Source organism: Eschrichtius robustus, chromosome 3, assembly GCF_028021215.1.
Source record: "Eschrichtius robustus isolate mEscRob2 chromosome 3, mEscRob2.pri, whole genome shotgun sequence".
NCBI classification, from domain to species: domain Eukaryota; kingdom Metazoa; phylum Chordata; class Mammalia; order Artiodactyla; family Eschrichtiidae; genus Eschrichtius; species Eschrichtius robustus.
Genome location: NC_090826.1, coordinates 106,530,210 through 106,549,919, shown reverse-complemented (window position 1 = coordinate 106,549,919; position 19,710 = coordinate 106,530,210). Strand labels below are relative to the sequence as shown.

Here is a 19,710-nt window from a genome sequence, read left to right as displayed (position 1 = left end):
CCATAATGTAAAAGAATATGGTAAAGAATATATATATATAAAAAACTGAATCAATTTGCTGTACATCAGAAATTAACACAGCATTGTAAATCAACTATACTTCAATTGAAAAAAAAAGCCAATGTCAAAAGAGACAAAAAAGGCTAGAAAACTGTTCTAGATTGAAAGAGACTAAAGAACCATGACAAGTAGGTGTAATGCATGATCCCTGAGGGAAGAGAACAACCAGCTATCAAGAATATTATTGGGACAATGGGAACTCTGAACATAGACTGTACATTAGATACTAGGACTATATTAAAGCTAAATTTCCTGAGCGTGATAATTATATTGTAGTTATGGAAGAGAATGCCCTTGTTCTTAGGAAGTACATAATGAAGTATTTAGGGATAAATTGTCAATGATGTCTGTGAGTAATTTTTAAATGGTTCAGAAAAAAACATTATAGCTGTGTGTGTGTGCATGCAAGAAATAATGCAAAAGTAGCAAAATGTTAACAATTGGTGAATCTTAATAAAACTGTATATGGGTATTCATTGTACTATTTTTGCCACTTTTCTATAGGCTTGAAATTTGCAAAATAAAAAATTGGGGAAAGATGCTTTTAAAAAAAGGTAAATACGAAGTAAATTAAACAAATCCAGCATCCTTTGCTCTTTAACTAGCATAAAGTTTCCCACTAAAAAATGACTACTTGCACAACTCATCTATGAATTCCATAATACCCTATACTATAACACAAAGTTTACACATTCTTAAAATCACTAAAAAAATCGTAAGTTAATTCTCCAAGTCCACAACATTTCTTTTTTTTTTTTTTTTTAAGATTTATTTATTGATTGATTGATTAATTGCTATGTTGGGTCTTCGTTTCTGTGCTAGGGCTTTCTCTAGTTGCGGCAAGCGGGGGCCACTCTTCATCGCGGTGCGCGGGCCTCTCACTATCGCGGCCTCTCTTGTTGCGGAGCACAGGCTCCAGACGCGCAGGCTCAGTAGTTGTGGCTCACGGGCCCAGTTGCTCCGCGGCATGCGGGATCTTCCCAGACCAGGGCTCGAACCCGCGCCCCCTGCATTGGCAGGCAGACTCTCAACCACTGCGCCACCAGGGAAGCCCCCCACAACATTTCTTATCATAGCACTATAATCACCAAGCCACTAACATGGTGAGCCCCTATTTTTGGAACTCACTGGATAATAGTTTCTTTGATGCTTCCCTAGATCCCAACCTTTTGGTCTGTGAAAGTCAGAGACTCCAAGGCACCCATTTGAGTTTTGCTCAGTTGTTTTTAGGGAGTTCAAGGCCTACAACCATCCCTTGGATGGAGGGGAGCTTGGCACTGCCTACCCCTCCCAACACTGTAATGTGGGTTATGCCAATTTACAGTGAGCAGCCTCAGCCTGCTTAAGATACCCAGGAGACAGCCTCAGCCCCGTGGTCCTGCTGTGCAGGTCTGGAAACACTGCCTCCCGCATTCCTGAATCCCTGCAAAGCTAACTGAAAAAGAGAATTAGGATGCAGTTTCTCTGAGCCAAATCATGCAGCCAGAGCAATACTTTTAATTCAAAATAAGGCAAGGGCAGTTCTCCCTAGAAGACACATGTCTTCAGACTTTCGGTGGAATCCAAACTTATTTTTTCCATTATGGTAGGAAGAGAGAGTCTTGGCCAAACCTATTAACAGAGAGCTACAGGAAGGAAAAACAGAGGTTCCTGAATGAAATGAAATTTGATACTTACCTAACGCAGACCTGGGTATGCTAGTATCCCCTTTGTCAGTCAGTGAAGTGCTATCATCTCTGGAGGGTATAGGCACTGAACCCTAGAAATTGGAAGAGTCGGGGGATTTAGGAAGATACAGGAACCATGATCACAATGAAAAGGACTTGGAACATTCTCGCACAACTTGATATTAAAATTATCATACTTATGCCTCAGATATAAAAAGAAAATGCAGTTGGCATAAACATCTATACAAGTCTATGGTTCTTACTTGATCAGTTTGCTCTCCAAGATGGGGACTGACGGAGGTAACTTCAGCTGGTTGGTTAGAGATGAGTGCCTGGGACATCATGAAATCTTTCCCTCCTAAATACTGGCGCAGGGCCTGTAATTCTGAATTTCTTTCCATTAGGGCCTGTACCATCTTTTCTGCAGCAGCCTAGTAAGGAAATCACACATAACATTAGAGAGATATTCTAATAAAAAAAAAAAATTTGTGTTCTGATGTCATTGTTAATAGCCAACCATTTAAGAAAAGCCAGTGGGGCCCTAAGAAATAGTGTCCTTGCTTTTATTTTATAGGAAAAACCATAGTCAATGAGTGGAAAGAAAGTCTCTCATAGGCACAATATTGGAAAAATGGAATATAACACATCTATTACAGATAAAATAATCTAAACTTGTTCCGCTAGAACTATCAGGCTAAGGTATTAATATTCTGGTTTGAATTGGGTAACATATGTCTTTCTTTACTCACGTGCCTTTGGCCTGAGTGGTCTTTGCCCAAACATTTGTTTGGTACACTCCCTTAAGGCCTTTGCCAAATGTCAACTTTATCAGATTGGCCTAGTCTGCGTTTCCTATCTAAAACAGCAATCTCATCTCTACTCCCAATTCCCCCGTCATGCTAAATTTTTTTTACAATGCACTTACCAGTTATCAATATATCTATTTATTGTCTCTCTCTCTCTCTCTCTCTCCCCCCGCCTCCCCGCCCTGCCCCAACTGGATGTAAGTTTTCTAAGGGCAAGTACTATGTTTTGTTCAGTGCTGAATCCCAAGCACCCAGAACAATGTCTGGCACATAGTAGGCACTCAATTCATAGGTACTCGAGACCTATTTATTGAATGAATCAATTACACAGAAACATTTTTATCAGACCACATGATCAGGAGAATCTGAACCTCAAAATCACCAAACCCAGTTTATCTCATTTCAAATCCCACAGTTTTCTAAGACACCTGATGGTACAATAAGGAAAAAATTTAGAACGTTTTTTTGTGACCATTACCACATAGAAAGTCTGCATTTAATCGGAAAATCTAGAAATAATAAACTAAGACTAAAAGAGGGTATAAGATGATGAATACATTAGCTATATTATAGCATCGATTGTCTCTGGGAGAATTACTACTATTTTAAATAAGAAGCTGAGCTCTTGTCATGACTTCTAAGGGAAATAAAAGAATAACCTTCCAGTTTTAGTACGTAAAATTCAGACTCTTTAGGGACTTGGACATAACCATCTTAGAGGTAACAGTACATTATTAATTTGCCTTAATAAAAATCTCTGTGGAATTATGGGAAGAAACAGAGTGAATAATACACAAGATATCTTGTGCCGTATATACGGTCTATCTGGCTTGGTACTCTTCTTCTAGCAGCGCTGTTTTTAGCACTTCTCCTCCAAGTGTGGTTCAGGGCCCAGCAACATCACCATCGTCTGGAAGCTTGTAAGGAATGCAAATTCTTGAGGCTATGTTTTCAAAAAGCTAATTCAAGGGATTTTTCTGCATATAAAATTCGAGAAGCAGATCTAGAAGCATACAACCATTACACTTTTTCTTGAGTTGAAAATCTTTTGTAATTTCAGGCATCTCCTAGATTCCATTATTTTACTACCAGCGGTATATTAAGTGTTATAAGGCTAGTTCTTTCAAATTACAAAAAGGTGAAAAAGAAAACTCAGAGACTTGTTAGCCTCTTGCCAAAGACTTAAATAAGTCACAATGATTTTGTTAGGTCTACTCTAGAAGCAATTTCTGCAGCACATGGCAGCATGTTTCTAACAAAATGTGTATTTACTTCAGTGGGCCTAAGAATTGGATGAGTGGAATATAACCATCCCATAATATAAGGAAGCATTAGAGAATATTATTGTCAAATAACATAGGCAAATGATAAGAATCTAGTTCCCTCTGAGAACTGACTAGGGAGAATTCTGAGTGACCGGTCCCTGAAATGCAGCACAAGTCAACTATACTAGACTTTCTCTAGCCTTTAGGAGAAAGATACGTGAAAATGAGGGTAAGTTAAGAATTTACTTTTGAAATATTTGTGTACCATTATTTTGAAATTACTATATGCCATAGTACTATGAGATTGTTTATTCTCATCATGGCCTTTGAAAAAAACACAATCTTTTTTTTCTCTCTTCAAATAACTCAGATTTTACATGAATTAAGAGAAAATATGTAAAGTATAAGTTTTCCCATACCCTGGCTAGAAACAAAATATCACTCAAGTCTTGATAATTTAGAATCAAAATCAAAACACTCCAGAACCCTATATTCCTTTCTGTCAAAAGCATCAGAACATTAAGGAAAAGAAAATGTACATAATGAATTTAATGAGTGGGGACATGTATTATTTAGGCGCCCTCCAAATGCAAAGTGTTCTAGAAATATTTCATATTCTGATGACTGATGTAAAACTGCAGTCTAGTTAACAGGCTGAAGGAAAAGAACTAACAGAATGGACTGTAAAATGACACAAATTTTACACGTTATAAAGTTCTAATGCCTCCTATAGTGCAGACTATAAACACACTAAGTGACACTCTTCTGCACTGGGCATTAGTCCTTACTTGGCTCTCCTGCTCCCTGCTGCTCATGGACTGAAGCAGGCCCTGAATCTCCATTTCATATTCCACCGCTTGTTTGTTTCGATCACTTAGAAGGTCCTGCAGCATCCTTTCCTTTCGCTGTAGACGCTGGCACAGCTCCTCAGCTATCTCACTCTGTCCTGGTCCAAGTTTGCAGAGCAATGTTGCACTAAGATCCTAATACAGGAGAGACAGTGTAAGTTTTGGAGGAAAGAATTCCATCTACTGTATATCAAAGGGCTTAAAAGAATCTATCGTAGAAGAGAGAGCAAGTATGATGTTTTATTCATTTTTGTTCCTGCAGATCCAGCATAGGCCGGGCACATAAAAGACTGTCAATACATGCTCAGTGAAGGAGCACTAACAATACGGAAAAACATACTTAGCATGGCAACTTACATATTGTTTTCTGAAATGAGTCCTTTCCCTATAATGCTCAGGGCACATGACAATGTTAGGTGCGGATAAATGGGCACTCGGTTCATTTATCTCATTTACCTACTGCCGTTTGACTTTATATGGGGAACACGAAATGATAAGCTGAAAAAAATAACAAGCACTGTATCTATTAGCACGGTGATACAGTTCCTATTTCTACACTGGAGGTAACACATGGGGGTTAAAACTGTGGAGCCAGATCGCCTGGGGTGCACACTGGCTCTGCCGCTTATTAGCTACGTCACTCTGGACAAGGCGCTTCACTTCAGAAGTCTGTTTCCTTGTCTGTAAAAGAGGAATAATAGTATGTACCTCATAGATTTGTGAGGATTCAAGGGATCGACATCCATTAAGCTCTTAAAAACATGCCTGACGCAGCAATGAGCACCATAACAAAGGTTAGCTATTGTACTGTAGGTACCTCTTTTAGATCTCATTAATTCTCACATAACTTCTTTGAGAAAGATAATTGTCCCCTTGAGTTTATAGGTATAGGGAAAAAAAGTCCCAGTGAAAGCCAGTGACCTGCCCAGAGACAGGATGGAAGTAAAGACTTGGGTCACCGGACTCTCAGACCTCACGAGTCCTAATGCAAGACTGAGATTATGTCATCACTAAACCAACTGCCCTTAAGTTAACTAAATTCTTGCCTCCACTTCTTTGTTCCTGTCATGCAGAGATGTCTGTAGCTGCTGAATGATACTTTCTTGCTCCTTCTGCCAATGGCTAAATTTCGTTTCCATTTCTTCTCTCAGCCATCGGAGGTTTTGACAGCTGGCAGACAACTGTTCCACTTCCAGGCCTTTGGCCCTCAGGAGACTCTCCATACACTACAGTCACAAAGAAAGCAGCCGTTATGTCAAAGGGCCACCCTACACTCCTCAGCATAAACAGGAAACTTGATCCACCTTTACATTATCTCCTAAGTTATCTATCAATTTCTTTTGCAAAAGGAAAAAACGTAGTATCTAATCTAACAATGCCATACTAGTCTATTTTTTGTTTTTAGAAACTCTCATCTAGTTTGTAGAGAGATAAATATAATGTATGTGTTAAATGAAGTACTTTGGAGGAAGTGTAGAACTTCAAGAAGTGTCAGATAGTTAGATATTTAAGCTCTAAAATAAATAGACAAAAATAGCCCAGAGTAAATAAATATTAATAAGAGAAACAAGTGTTCTGATTGTGGCTGTACATGGACATGTACATAATATTAATGAGAAAAATACAATATAATAGCTGCATCTGAGCAATGTTTATATAAAAGTATATAAATATTAGCAAGGATTAGAAATAAATTAGAACTATGTATAAAAATCCATATTCACTGCCCTCTCCTACAAAGTTCACAGTAGAAGTGCTAAAACTTCTCACTCCCTTATGTATAATGACAGAACTAATGACTGCTATTTTTGTTTGCTTTTGTATTTTTTTTTTTTTTTAATAAAGCAAATATCCTGGTTTTCAGAAAATGATGGAAGGGGTGATGTTTCAGGTTTAGAATCCAAGTGGGAGAGGGATACGTTTCAGGCTTAGAATCCAAGTGGGAGAGGGATACCAAGTCATGACAGATTTTGCTCTTACCTGCATGGTAGCTTCATTGGAGGAGAGGATACCACGCAATCTCTCTAAGTCATGATCTCGCTCTCTCACGGCAAGACAAAGTTGACGTAGTTCTTTTTCTTTTTCTTCTAGACTGGAGAACTTTTCGTCTATAGCCCGCTGCAAGCAAAGTCAGCATCCCAAAGCTCCACAAGAGTCACTATTCTGATCACTCTTATTCAATAAGATTCCAAATATAAAGGAATGGACAACCAACTCCCAAAAGCAGCAAATTAAGTAAATACATTTCTAAAGTCCCCCTGTGGATGAAATAATCCACAACATCACGAACAAAATTATGGTACATACCTCTAGGGCAACATCTCTATCTTGTATTCTCTGCCGAAGTTTCTCAAGCAACATTTCATTTGCTTCAAGGGTTTTGTCCGAGTTATTTCGATACTGCAGGAGCTCCCGAAATTCCTAATGAGACCAAAAAATATTTTCCTTTATTCATTTATTCAGTATTAACTGAATTTCCACACTTTGTCAAGGAATTTGTTAGTGATTCGGGATAAAAAACAAAATGTGATCACTCTCAAGGGGAACACAGTTTAGCAGAGATGACAGACATACAAAATGTCAACTATTCTGCATCACATATACGCAGGTGTATACATATACGCATGTAGCAAGCTACTAGGGGAACACGGGCTGCATTGCCTAACTCTGCCTGAAGGTGTCACTAAAGTTCTGACAAAAGAGGTTACATTTGCTCTGAGTCTTAAAGGACTCGGAGTTTCCCAAGAGGTTGCGGGGTATCTCTATCAGAGAAAAAAACTGGCACAACATATGTATACCATGAAAAAGTCATATGCTCAGCGAAATACAAGGGATCCAGTGTGACTAAAGCTTAGAGTAGGTGGTAGAACTGATCAGTCTCTTCTTTAGTGCTCCATTTTTTCCTATAACTTTCATTTTATCATCTATGTAACTCTGGAAATTTCTATACAGAGGTGTTCAGTGGGAGCAGTGGACATATCTTCTCTTCATCTTCCTCACACCTAGCCTAGTATCTCACTCACAGAGGTGCTTAATAACTATTTGCTGAATATTTATTGCTTAAGTGTTTCGGGTCTGTATTTCTTGTTTCCTACACTTGCTGGTTAGCCTCTTGGTTCACGGATTGTACTTTCTATTTCTTCTGAATCCTCCTGATTCCCACCTCTTAATGTTCTACGTGTAGCAGGTACTCAACACAGGTGGACTAATGTTTTGAGATGATATGAACATAAATTCCCGGGCTCTAGGAACCCAGTTTTACTTGAAATCCTTCTGTGGACTCACCTGAAGCAGCTGCTCTTTGTGACTCAGACTGTGGTTGAGGTGCTGAAGGTGTTGCTCTTGGGTGTGAATCTCATTGCATTTTTCAGCCTCCAGGGTATGAAGCTGTTGGCCCTTACTCTGCAATTCTCCTTGCAGCTGCTGCAAGGCTTTTCGCAATTCCTGAATTAAATAGATTCCCTTTTCAAACAATCTAAACTTTTCACATGGTCATTAGATATGGAGGCCTTAAAACTTTCAAAGCACAGAGAACAAAAAATAAAGTAGCAAAAAGTGCCATTCTTAAAATTACTATAGAGATACTACTACACGTTGAGTCAAATATGATGTGGGAAATCATGGGAACCGTGGACGGGGGTAGGATGTAAATTTGATATTATAGTTCAATACTTATTTTTGGCTTAAAAATGATACATCTATATAAGTACTAAGTGGGACTCTGTTCTACCATAAACCTGGATCCTTTACTTTACAGTAAGCTCAAGGATACAACATTCCTACCTATCCTTTTAAATCTTAAAAAAAAAAAAAAAAAAGATGGCATTTGCTCTAAGCTAACAAGATAAAGAAACCATTTAAGAATTATGTGTTTTATTTAAAAAAACATACATGACTAATTGTGCACGCCATTCCTCTGACTTGGTTGTTCTTCCCACTTTTCTGTCTTGATGACTCTTACCCACCCTTCAAGAATAATCTCAGATATCTCCTCCTTTGTGAAGCTTTCCCTGATTCCCTTCCCCCGCCCCTTGTATATATTCCTACAGGACCCCTATATGCCTCTTCTACAGTATTTACCACATTGAAATACTGTTTACGTGACTGTCTTTCATACTATATTACAAGTAACTTAAGAGGAAAGAGCCTGTGATATTCACCCTTGTATTTCCAGAACACAGCCCAATACCTGGCACATGGTATAAGGGCAACAAATGTTGAGCTGAATTACTTAGATTAAGTAAGTGACTCAAGGGTTCAACACAAGCTATCCTTATAAAAAGTTATTACCAGGGCAAAGTCTGCATTTACACAGTGCCACAAAATGATTAATGATTTACTTGGTTATGTTTCCAAGAAGCCTCTTTCTGCTGTTCTCTCTCCTGTGTTGCAGCCTCTACAAATTGCACACGTCGTCTGGCATCAGCCAGCTGCCGTTCTTTTTGTCGTACCACCCTCTGGAGCTTCTGTATTTCAAGTTGGCTGCAGAATAAAGCGCTCTGAAGATCAAGCAGAGCCACCTGTTGCTGAGCTGGGGAAGTACCCTCTGAGTTCTGAAAAGAGAGTGAAAATCATCATCACAAGGAGGGCAAGCACTGAGTAGCTGAGAAGAACAACAAGATCAAGACTGTGGTTGAGAGTGGCACATCCTCAAGTGATGCCTCCTGCCCCAGGTGACCCTCACATACACGAAGCTGTCCAAGCTGACTTTGGTGCAGCATTTCTCGAAGCTTTACCATTGTGTCGTTTTGACCTTCGATCACCTGGTACAACTCCTCGGTCTGAAAACAAAGACAGGGAGTACCAAAAATGTTAGCAAGCTAAATATAAATTCCGTTATCTCACCTGTACAGATTTTAGTAGCAGGACTATTCCAAAATTCCAATTTAGATGACACTACAGTTTCTCTAGGCTAAGATGTTAGTCTGACAATATCCAATTCAACAAATTATAGAATACTTGTCTACTTTGATGGGAAAAATTGTTTCCTCATGGGTCCTTGACTGCCAAACATTTTACCTCATTTTCCCTGCTTTTCAGAGTTTCCTTGAGGTTTTGAATTGTACCATCTTGCTTCTGAGACGACTCCTGAGCGGACTTCAGTTCACAGCTCATTTCATTCAGTTTTTCTTGAAGAATCTGAATTCAGCAAAGAAAAACAGTTTGGTAGGTCAATGATTTCTTTTAACCTCAAATGCAACCATGAAGTCCTTCCTCAAATCTAGGTTTAAAGGATTTCTTAGGGAATATTACCTTATTAATTTTTCCCCACATAGCATAACCATTAAAGTCCTAAGTCAATCAGCAAGAGAAAGTAGCAGGAAATGTGAAATACTTCTTTTAATACTCAATTGCTTCAATTCTCACGCACTGTGCTTTCTCTATGATGGCAGCCATACTGGGGGTACTTGTCCACATGAGTCACTGTGGATCTTTTACACAAAGACCAAGAAGCTTCTGCTATCTACTACAGGACAGGACACAACAAGGGTACACAAAGCCAGGAGCACAGCATCCCAAATTGTGGGAAATTTCTTCTAAGCAGATGTTAAAATCCATGGGCTATAAAGGGGTAAGAAGTTAAACCAAAATCAAAAGCATGAACCTCCTGTCTCAGTGCCTTATACAGTTGAAAATTGCACTCAAGTTTTAATTTCAGACCTAAAAGGCACCAGAAATTCTGATCTGTGCAGAACAGGCTAAAATCTTGATGAGAGATACAGGAAAGAACTACACTTCTAAGAATATATTCCACAGAGCACCAGGCATACACAGTACCCATCTCCCAGGTCCTACTCAGAGAGGTTAACGCAGACCCAGCTAGAGCCAGTCACCTTCTCAAGAAACCCTGTGATCTCCAGTACCTTGTTGGTGGCCTCTGTTTGCTGGATTTTTTCCTGGAGTTCTGTCAAATGGGAATCAGATACAGCCTGCTGAGTTGTACCGGTCTCACCTGAATTCAGCTTTGGTTGTCTGAGTAACTCTTCAGTCGTGGGCTAGGAAGAAGCAGCGCGACGATTAAGTTAAGTGTAGCCAACAATAAAGTTTAATTTTATCTTCAAATGTCTTTGGCATCTTTTGCCAGACTTAGAAAACCAGCGTTACTGAATGGATTATCAGTAATTCCTGAAGCCAGTCCTGTTCCGTATTCTGAGTACTGATTCACTTCCTCTCTAGCTCCCCTCCCCACCTTTCCCTATGAACCTACACAAACACTATTCAGTTAAAGCAAGTAATTCAGAGATTAAAAAGAAGAGAGGATTTTTTTAAATGCTTATGATGACCAAATATTTGCTTTATCCTATTTTCAATCGGGGAATTCAAAAGGTCAAACTCACACCATCCCTAAGGGAGAAAAAGTTATAGTTCAACTATCTTTCTTACAACATGCCTATTCACATTATTGGAAAAATGGGTAGATTTCAAATATGGACCATACATTAGGTAATAGTATTTAATCAATACTAAATTTCCTAACTTTGGTAATTTTACTGTAGTTATGTAAGAGATGTCCTTGTCTTTAGGAAATACATGCTTATTGAGAGTAAAGATGCATAATATCTGCAACTAATTCTCAAATAATTCAGGAATAAAAAAAAATGTGTCTATAAACAGTGAGAGTGATAAAGCAAATGTAGCAACATATAGCAACTGGTGAATCTGTGAGTTCTTTGTACTTCTCTTATGACTTCTCTAACTTTGAAATTATTTCAAAATAAAAAGTAACAAAAATTAAAATAAATTTTCAAATCCATAGGGTCTGGGAAGGAGGTATGTTTTATAGGAATATTGATTCACCAAAAAGATTCAGGAGAAAAAAAAATCTATTTATATTTGGGATGATCAGACTAAGATAAACTGACTGAACTGTACCTAATATTCATTATGAGCTAAGATACAAAAATAAAACTTTAGCAATTCACTGTGGCATTAAATTCCATCTCTTCTCTCCCTGCCTATCCCCCCTCCCTTTCTCCTGCACTCCAATTAGGGAAAATACAAATCCATTAGGAAGAGAAAAAAGACAGCTATTCATTTTTTCTTTACCTCACATGTTCAAACTCTGATTACCACCTTCTAGGCAGTGGGGTTTCAGCTTACCTTAAACCCCTTCCTGACAGCAACTGACTGGAAGTATAAAGATTTCAGAAGGAAAATCTTTTCTATTCTTCCAGGGCTGTTCATCACTTTTAAAAACATCTATGAAGTACCCCTAATATGCAAAGCACTGTGGGAGTTGGAGTGGGGAACTACATGATAAAAGAACAAGGAAATACACAAAATATAAGCTAGTGACAAGCCCTATGCTATAAAATAGGAAAGCATGACAAAGTTGTTAAGTTACTTTAAAGTGGTTGATGAGTGGAAGGTCTCTATCAGGTAGCATTTAAATGAAGATCTACATGATAAAGAACCAGCTCTGTGAAGTAAGTCAGAAAGAGAAAAACAAATACAGTATGCTAACACATATATACGGAATCTAAGGAAAAAAAAAAAAAAAAAGGCCATGAAGAACCTAGTGGCAAGACGGAAATAAAGACACAGACCTTCTAGAGAATGGACTTGAGGATATGGGGAGGGGGTGGGGTGAGATGTGACAGGGTAAGAGAGTGTCATGGACATGTATACACTACCAAATGTAAAATAGATAACTAGTGGGAAGCAGCCGCATAGCACAGGGAGATCAGCTCGGTGCTTTGTGACCACCTAGAGGGGTGGGATGGGGAGGGTGGGAGGGAGAGAGATGCAAGAGGGAAGAGAAATGGGAACATATTGTATATGTATAACTGATTCACTTTGTTATAAAGCAGAAGCTAACACACCATTGTAAGACAATTATACTTCAATAAAGATGTTTAAAAAAAAAAAAAAAAAAAAAGAACCAGCTCTGCAAAATCGACAGAAGAATAATCCAGGCAGAGGATCAACTAATGGAAAAGACCTCCGGGAGATATGCCCCTGGGAAAGAGAAAAGCCTACGTGGTTAGAGGAGCACTTTCCAAGAGAAATATAATGTGAGCCACATATGTAATTTAAAATTTTCTAGTATCTTCATTGACTAAAGTAAAAATAAATAGGTAAACTTAATTTTAATAAAACATTTTGTTTGACCCAATATATTATACCTAAAATATTATCATAAGCATGTAGTCAATATAAAAATTATCAAGATACTTTACATTCTTTCCATAGTAAGTCTTTAAAATTAAGGTTATACTTCACACTCACAGCATATCTCATTTTGGACTAGCCACATTTCAAGTGCTCAATAGCCACACAGGGCTAGTGGCTGCCTTTCTGGAAAGCACAGAGCTAGAGCATACTGGGCAAAGTGGATGGTAATACACGATGAGGTAGAAAGGCAGGCAGGGGCCAGATCTGGTGTACAGAACCTACATCAGAGGTAATGAAGCTGGATTTCATTCTCATTGAAATGAGAATGGACTGCAGGGTTTTTAACAGAAAAGTAATCAATCATATTTAAATTTTAAATAGCTGCTCTGCGATGAATAGATTGTTGGAGAGCACCAGTAGGAATGGGAAGACCACCTAGGGGGCTGCTGCAGTACTGCAGGGGAAAGATAATAGTGGCTTGGATTATAGTGGTAGTAATGGAGGGAGAGAGAAATGGATAGATTTGGATATGTTTTGAAGGTAGAGTCAACAGGACTGGATGGTGAGACAGGGAGAAAGAGAAAAGTAGCAAGGATAATGACTCCTAGAAAAAACTGAGATATTTGTTGTTGTGGGTATAACAGGGAGCCTTGCCCTGAAGCGATGTGAATTATGTCACACCATGGGAGAGGTTAACTATTTTAATAGATATTTACAACAATTCTAACGGATAAATAATTTTATTATTTGTTTAACGATAAAACATTCTCTACCAAACTTGCCTTCTTACTTCCTCGGTGTAAAACAAATTTCCAACAACATCTATTACAAGATATTTTTCAAATTTAAACTCTAACAAGCAGAATTAAATAGCTTCAAGTTTTAAATGGTCATATTTAATCACTTTAAACCAAAGAATCTTAGAGCTGTGAAGGACACTTTATAAATTAGCCATCTGGTCCAATCCTATCTTACATTTGAGGAAATGGAGACTTACATAAGTAATTTGTCCAAAGTTACACTGGAAATCAGGAAAAGGATCCAATTAAACCAAATGCAGTTAAGTTGGTAACTTCCTTTTCATCTTTATAAACTCATTGCCTACCATAATGCCTGGAATATTGTAGGGACCAAAAGGTTTTGTTTAATAAAGTGAACAGAACAATAAAAACAAAAGCAAATTAACAAAAATAGGCCTGTCTCCTAATTCCCAGGCCATTGCTCTAATCTCTCAGTGGCTCTCTTAGAAAAAAGACCAGATAAATAGATAAAAAGGTAGATGTTTAATTTAGGTATTTCAACATCAACTTTAAATCCAAAGGATGCCACAGAAAAGTACATAATGAGTCTGGATCTCATCTGAACCCATCTCGGCACGAATCATCACAGGAAACCCCTAATTTGGTAAATGTAATGTATTGACCTAAAGGCTAGAAGATGTTTGTTTCTTCTTTATTCATAATATTTTATTATTTTAAATCTTAGAAAAAAAATGTGCTTTCAGATAAGTCTGCCAAAAGAGTACCTAGCAAAGTCCCACTGAGTAAACAGCTCGTAATGAATTCTTGTGAAATATCAAGTACATAAACCAACCACTCCTATGAAGATTTTGTAGAGCCTGAAATCAGTAATACTTGATTTGGTTGAATCAGTGTTAATCTCCATGCTATCAGTTACTAAAATCATGTTGTAATCATAATATAATTTTAAATTCAGTTGCTTTTGACTCAGGACAAATGCTTTTCAGCATCAGAAAAGAGAATTGCTTCCAGGCCTAAGGTTGCATAAAGTAAGACCTTTAGGCTAAAAGGCAGTTATTTAGATCTTCTGGATTAACAGCAGTTTTCTTGACACTTTCATAGCCATAATAAAAAGTCACAGGGCTCAAACTACTATAACTTTCTATCCTATTGTTAGTAATAGGGGATACACAAGAACTATCAACTAGCATAAAATTAAAGGCCTAATCTTTGACCAGCATCTAATGCTTACCCCTTCCAAAGGGCCTGATCTGGGTTACATAGCTAAGCTATAGAGAGGGATAAATTTATCATAGTCATACAAAAGCAGACTCTGGCATTGCAAGGCTTGAAGCAAAGATCTCTTACTCTCTGAATTTAGATAGAAAAGAAAACTGCACAGTGAACCAGAGCTGAATTAATGTTTACCAAGGGACCACACCCCTTCTATGACAGCTTTTCTATTGTAGTTCAGGGCCAGACAATAAAGAAGGAAATTATCAGCTAGAATAAGGCTTCAAACCTTTCTTTAGCTATTTGACAACCTTGGGTCTTCAGACATAAATTCTGTAGGAGGCAAATAAATCAGTTTGCATAAGGTCAGAAGATTAGTAAGCAGGAGAACTACACTGTTGCAGTTTTTCTTTAATATAAGAAAGAAAGAAGGAAAGAGATTAAGAAAAAGAAGAAAAGCAACCAGGAGGCATTCTGATGGTGATATTTAACAGTAACCAGATTAAACAAAGGAATCAAAATGACCTTACAGGACAATCTCGCTCTTAGGATAGGAGCTTTTCTTCATATCTGTAGCAGAATTTAGCTAAAGGAAAATTTTTTTTCTTTCAAGTTTTTTCTTTCTACAAACTAAAAAGAGAACTACCAAAAATAATTTACACTTATTTCTATTCTATCCACATTTGTTCAGAAACAGACAAAAATCAGTCTGCCTTTGTCCCACTTAGATCTGCTTCTGCCATAAAGCACAACAGGCCTTAAGGAGCTTAAAAGTCAAGACTTAAACAGTAGATCCAGAATCCAAAACATACATTTTATCTACAAACACTTTAAGCCTGATTAATCTATTTCCTTCCACATTCTTAATTATTGGAGAAAACAGCACAAGAATCAAATGCCATGATTCTTCAAGCTGAATGTTTTCTTCCTCTTCTCAATGTTTTATTATTCTACAAACAGTAAAGACGGTAAGCCAGGTTACAGCAGAAAAGTCAAACACTGCTGTGTTAAAGGTCTATTTTTTTCTGATGTCTAAATTTAGTGAAGAAAAGGGACTTGACCTAAAGGTACAGTTACCATATTTTAAATACGGTCATTAGGATGCCAGATTTCTTCACAGAATTCCTAAAGAATCCTCCCGCAATCCTTAGGGTATAGAAAGAAGGTCCTGCATTTAAAACAAGTATTTATTTAATTCAATGTACATCAGACAATGTGGTTTAATATATAGAATAAAAAGGTCTTGGCTGAGAATGGTTAGGAATCTTTGGCTCTGCCTGGGCTAAGTTATTTAAACCATGAGCTTTCCATATCTCTAAATTGAGAGACTGCATGAGATGATCTTTAAGCTCCTTCCCAGCTCCAAAATTTGTTGAGCCCAGGCACCAAGAGAGTATTTTTAATTTAATATGGAGAAAAAACTCTTCTTGTTTTACCTGTAATTTTCTAAGTCTTCACCTTTCTACAATATTGGCCATATTTGAAAGGGGGGGAAAAAAAGCTTATTTCCCATCCAGCCTGTCCAAACTATTTTTAGATCCTAATATGAAAACACTATGTTTAATTTGTGACATCTATGTCTGCTCACAGAAATACTGTATTGTAAAGCCCAAATTTAGCTGCGAAGCTCAATGAAAGAAAAGGAAGCAAAAGAAAAGTACACAAGCGTTAGGCATACTAAACATTTTATACAAATGAAAACACGTTTTAAACTTTTGGATAGTCATACTTTTATGTAACACTTTAATATATGCTACTTCTGACAATTTTGTGCAAATTCAAAAATATTTCTCCCATTTCCTCTTTCTTATTGAGATGCAAATATTATACATAAAAGAACTATTCTTTTAAAATTTCAAGTGACAATCAACAATTTCATTTAGAAGCTCTAAGTTTCTGGGATGATGTTGACAGGTAGCAAGCTTTCCAAAAATGCCTTCTAGATTGTCCACCTTTGTAATGGTATCACTAGAGAATCTGTATCAAGTGGAACATGCCAGATGTTTCACAAAATTAATTGAACCTATCATTTACTGTTGCTGTAGAAACAAAATAGCATCTGTCAGGTGTCTGTACTAGTAGCTGAATTTAAAAAGGTTGGTATGAAATCACCTGGGCAGACATGAACAGCTCAGATTAAGATCAACTGTCATCTTCCAGTCATTAAGAAATTCATGAGTACAACGGATAAAACTCTCCTATCATCCGATAATGGATGAATCCCTACTTAATATAAAACTTCTTCAAACAGAGTTCAGTATACAAACTGGCTGTAAAGAGTTTTTGCCTTAACATTTTAAATGATGATACTTGACTTCCCAAGTCTGTTTTATGAACAGGTCATCGTTAGTCCTCAAATGACCTCTTAATTTATTTTAAATATTGCCCAGATGTTACAATACTTTGGTGGATTAATAGGTTTTTCCCCAAACCTCTACCCTAAGCTCTAATCAGTTTGAGGCACACGTGTGATGAAAGGCTTAATGCTCTAGGGAGGGCTAAATTGCAGAACTAACTCCCTTACAGAATAGGAGAAACATTCATAAATCTAAAAATGAAAACAAAAAAAGAAGGGGGTAGGGGATAGAAAAAGGAAGTAAGAGGAAAGAGTTCTAGTGCAAGAAATAAGATTAAATGTTTTTTATAGGGTAAAGGTGAATTAGAAATCTTTCTCTTTTTGTCTTAAAAGGTGTGCAATTTTGATAATTAATGGGAAAGCCAATAGATAATCTTATAAAGAGGATTGTGAAAAACAAATTATTTGAATGAATCACATTTACTAAAGGGGACACAAATGGGCTCAATGATTAATTTTCTCAAGTCTAGAATATTATTAACCTTCACCTAGACAGAAATCATGTGAAGCCTGAGGCTAGCTAACTTCAATCAGAAAGGCACTATGCAGCCATTTTGTATACCTGGACCCGAAGTGGCAAATAATCTTCACAGAGATCATCCCACAGCTCCTGGAGGTCTGAAATCTCCAAGGGATAACTCACAGATGTCTTGTAAAGGGGTTTCAAAGACCTGTTAAGGAAACCAGAACTAACTCCATCTGTCATGATATGGCCAGGCCTGGTTCCAGGTGGGCTGGATTTCACTGGAATAGGAAGCTTGCTCCCTCGGGGGCTCTGGATGGGCTTATAATCAAGACCTTTAATCATGCTAAGAGCTAGCTCCAGCTTGTGGCTGCTACACATATGCTGTGGGGCCTGTTCATCTGAACAACAGTCACATTTTACAAGTTCCTTTGCACTTCTCTCAGGTTCCTCTTCCTTTTGCTGTGGAGGACTAGCCTGGACACTTGCATCCAAAGATTCCACAGAGGATCCCGGTGTCCCTTCTTCCATGCTTTCTCCATCTGGGGGTACCTTCACACTTGGTAAATCCGGTGGCCCAACCTCAGACAATGCTGGTTCTTCAGTGCAAATGCTGGTGGACCACCTGGTAGAAGGGCCACACGAGATACTTTTTGCCACCTTTCGAGGCACCTTACAAATGGCTTCATAGTCAGAATCAGCAACCCGCAAAGCTGCACAACCACGGCATCTCCTGGGTCGGTTTCCGGGGCCTTCCGAAGCATGACAGCTGTGTAGCTCCTGAGTCTGATCCTCATTTTCTACCCAGCACTCAAACCCTGAATAGGCAAAGTCCTCCTGGAGCAGTGCAGAGTATCTTACATCGGGTAAGCCGGAAATGTCAACCGTTCCATTCCCCGCCTTGGTCTCCGCGCCAGTGTCATCGTTATTCTTCCGATACATGCTAGCAATGCAGAACTTGAGGCGGTCCTTCTCCAGCAGCAGCTTCTGCAAGCGCTCGATAGAAAGGGCTTCGATCCGGGCAATGACGGTGTCGAATCTATAGATCCGATCAAGCATGAAAGCACACTTGCTGCAAGCAAACTCAGCTTTGCCATCCCGGGAGACATCCTTGCCCAGGACGTGCGACAGCAGAACCTGGAGGTTGAGCTTGGATGCCGTGTGGAAGATCCAGCGCCGCTGGTTTCCGCACAGCTCCCGGGCACAGATCCTGCAAATCTCCTTCATCTTCCCTCCTGCGGTTGCCGAGCTTCCCTGATGCGGCTGCTGCTCGGTGATCACTCACTGGCGCTTGGTTGCGTTCCGTCTCCCGCCCCGGTGGCCTCCGGCCGGCATGGCACAGCCCGATGGGGTCCCCACTCTGCAGAGGCGCTCCGCGGCCACCCGCGCGCGGGCTCTGGGTACCAGAGTGGTCAGCCCCGCCTCTCGGGGAGGGGGCGGGCGAGGAAACACTTCAGGGAGATGCTGAGTGACAGCAGCGCAGGCCGCGCTCAGAACCTGCCATGTCTCCTCCAGCTGTCTCTCCCACCAGCCGCGGTGTCCTCAATGTCCTCCCTTTCAGCTGGCTGGGTTCGCGGTCCACAAGCGGCCGCCCGCGGCTGACGCAAAGACTCAGAGATTGAGGATCAGATTTCAAGATGGCGCCAGAGGTTCGGCGCCTGCGGCCACCGGCAAACTCCTCTGGGAGCTGTAGTCCCGGAGGCCGGCTCCTCGCTCTGCGCATGCGGGGTGGCGAGCGCGTCCCCTCGCCCCCAAACGACTTAGTGCTCCTCGCGGTAGAGCACAGACCTGGCTAGCAGTGGGTACCGGAGTGGAGAGCAGGACGGGTGCCGACCTCTGCTAGGCCACTTTTATCTGCTAAAATTTCACCCCAAAAGCGCACCAGTTCCCTCACGGATCCTCCCTTCCGCCCTTGCGGGATGTCCCAAGGCTCTGCTTGGGGAGGAGAAAGCCGAATCCCCTCCCCCTCTCTCCACGGGTAGTGCCACGTACTCTGGATGGAGCAGCCTGGCGGCGCCACTAGGTACCGCTGCGCGTCGCCTCCCTCCCGCCTGCAGCCCCCCTCCTCTCTCTACCCAGTCCGGTGCCTGGATTAAAAGGCCCCAGGTCTTCACAAGCGGCCGGGGAGAATGGGTTGATAAACCGGAGGTGGCAGGT

General features: G+C 39.6%; 1 protein-coding gene across 9 annotated transcripts in view; it reads right to left on the bottom strand.

Moving 5' to 3' along the window:
- Positions 1 to 19,474, bottom strand: part of PDE4DIP (phosphodiesterase 4D interacting protein) — a 91,763-nt gene extending 72,289 nt beyond the window's left edge. For 6 of the 9 annotated variants that reach the window (XM_068540613.1, XM_068540614.1, XM_068540608.1 and 3 more), the window contains exons 1-12: positions 17,653 to 19,474; positions 10,511 to 10,642; positions 9,666 to 9,785; positions 9,335 to 9,427; positions 8,987 to 9,199; positions 7,932 to 8,090; positions 6,954 to 7,067; positions 6,627 to 6,764; positions 5,693 to 5,872; positions 4,587 to 4,781; positions 1,991 to 2,158; positions 1,738 to 1,819 (exon numbers count right to left, since the gene is read on the bottom strand). In XM_068540613.1, the coding sequence (XP_068396714.1) occupies positions 1,738 to 1,819; positions 1,991 to 2,158; positions 4,587 to 4,781; positions 5,693 to 5,872; positions 6,627 to 6,764; positions 6,954 to 7,067; positions 7,932 to 8,090; positions 8,987 to 9,199; positions 9,335 to 9,427; positions 9,666 to 9,785; positions 10,511 to 10,642; positions 17,653 to 18,780 (2,722 nt within the window). In that variant the 5' untranslated portion in view covers positions 18,781 to 19,474. The remainder of the gene's footprint in view (positions 1 to 1,737; positions 1,820 to 1,990; positions 2,159 to 4,586; positions 4,782 to 5,692; positions 5,873 to 6,626; positions 6,765 to 6,953; positions 7,068 to 7,931; positions 8,091 to 8,986; positions 9,200 to 9,334; positions 9,428 to 9,665; positions 9,786 to 10,510; positions 10,643 to 17,652) is intronic. The other 3 variants (XM_068540611.1, XM_068540612.1, XM_068540610.1) reach the window with 3 other exon arrangements.
- Between the last annotated feature and the right edge of the window lie 236 nt (positions 19,475 to 19,710).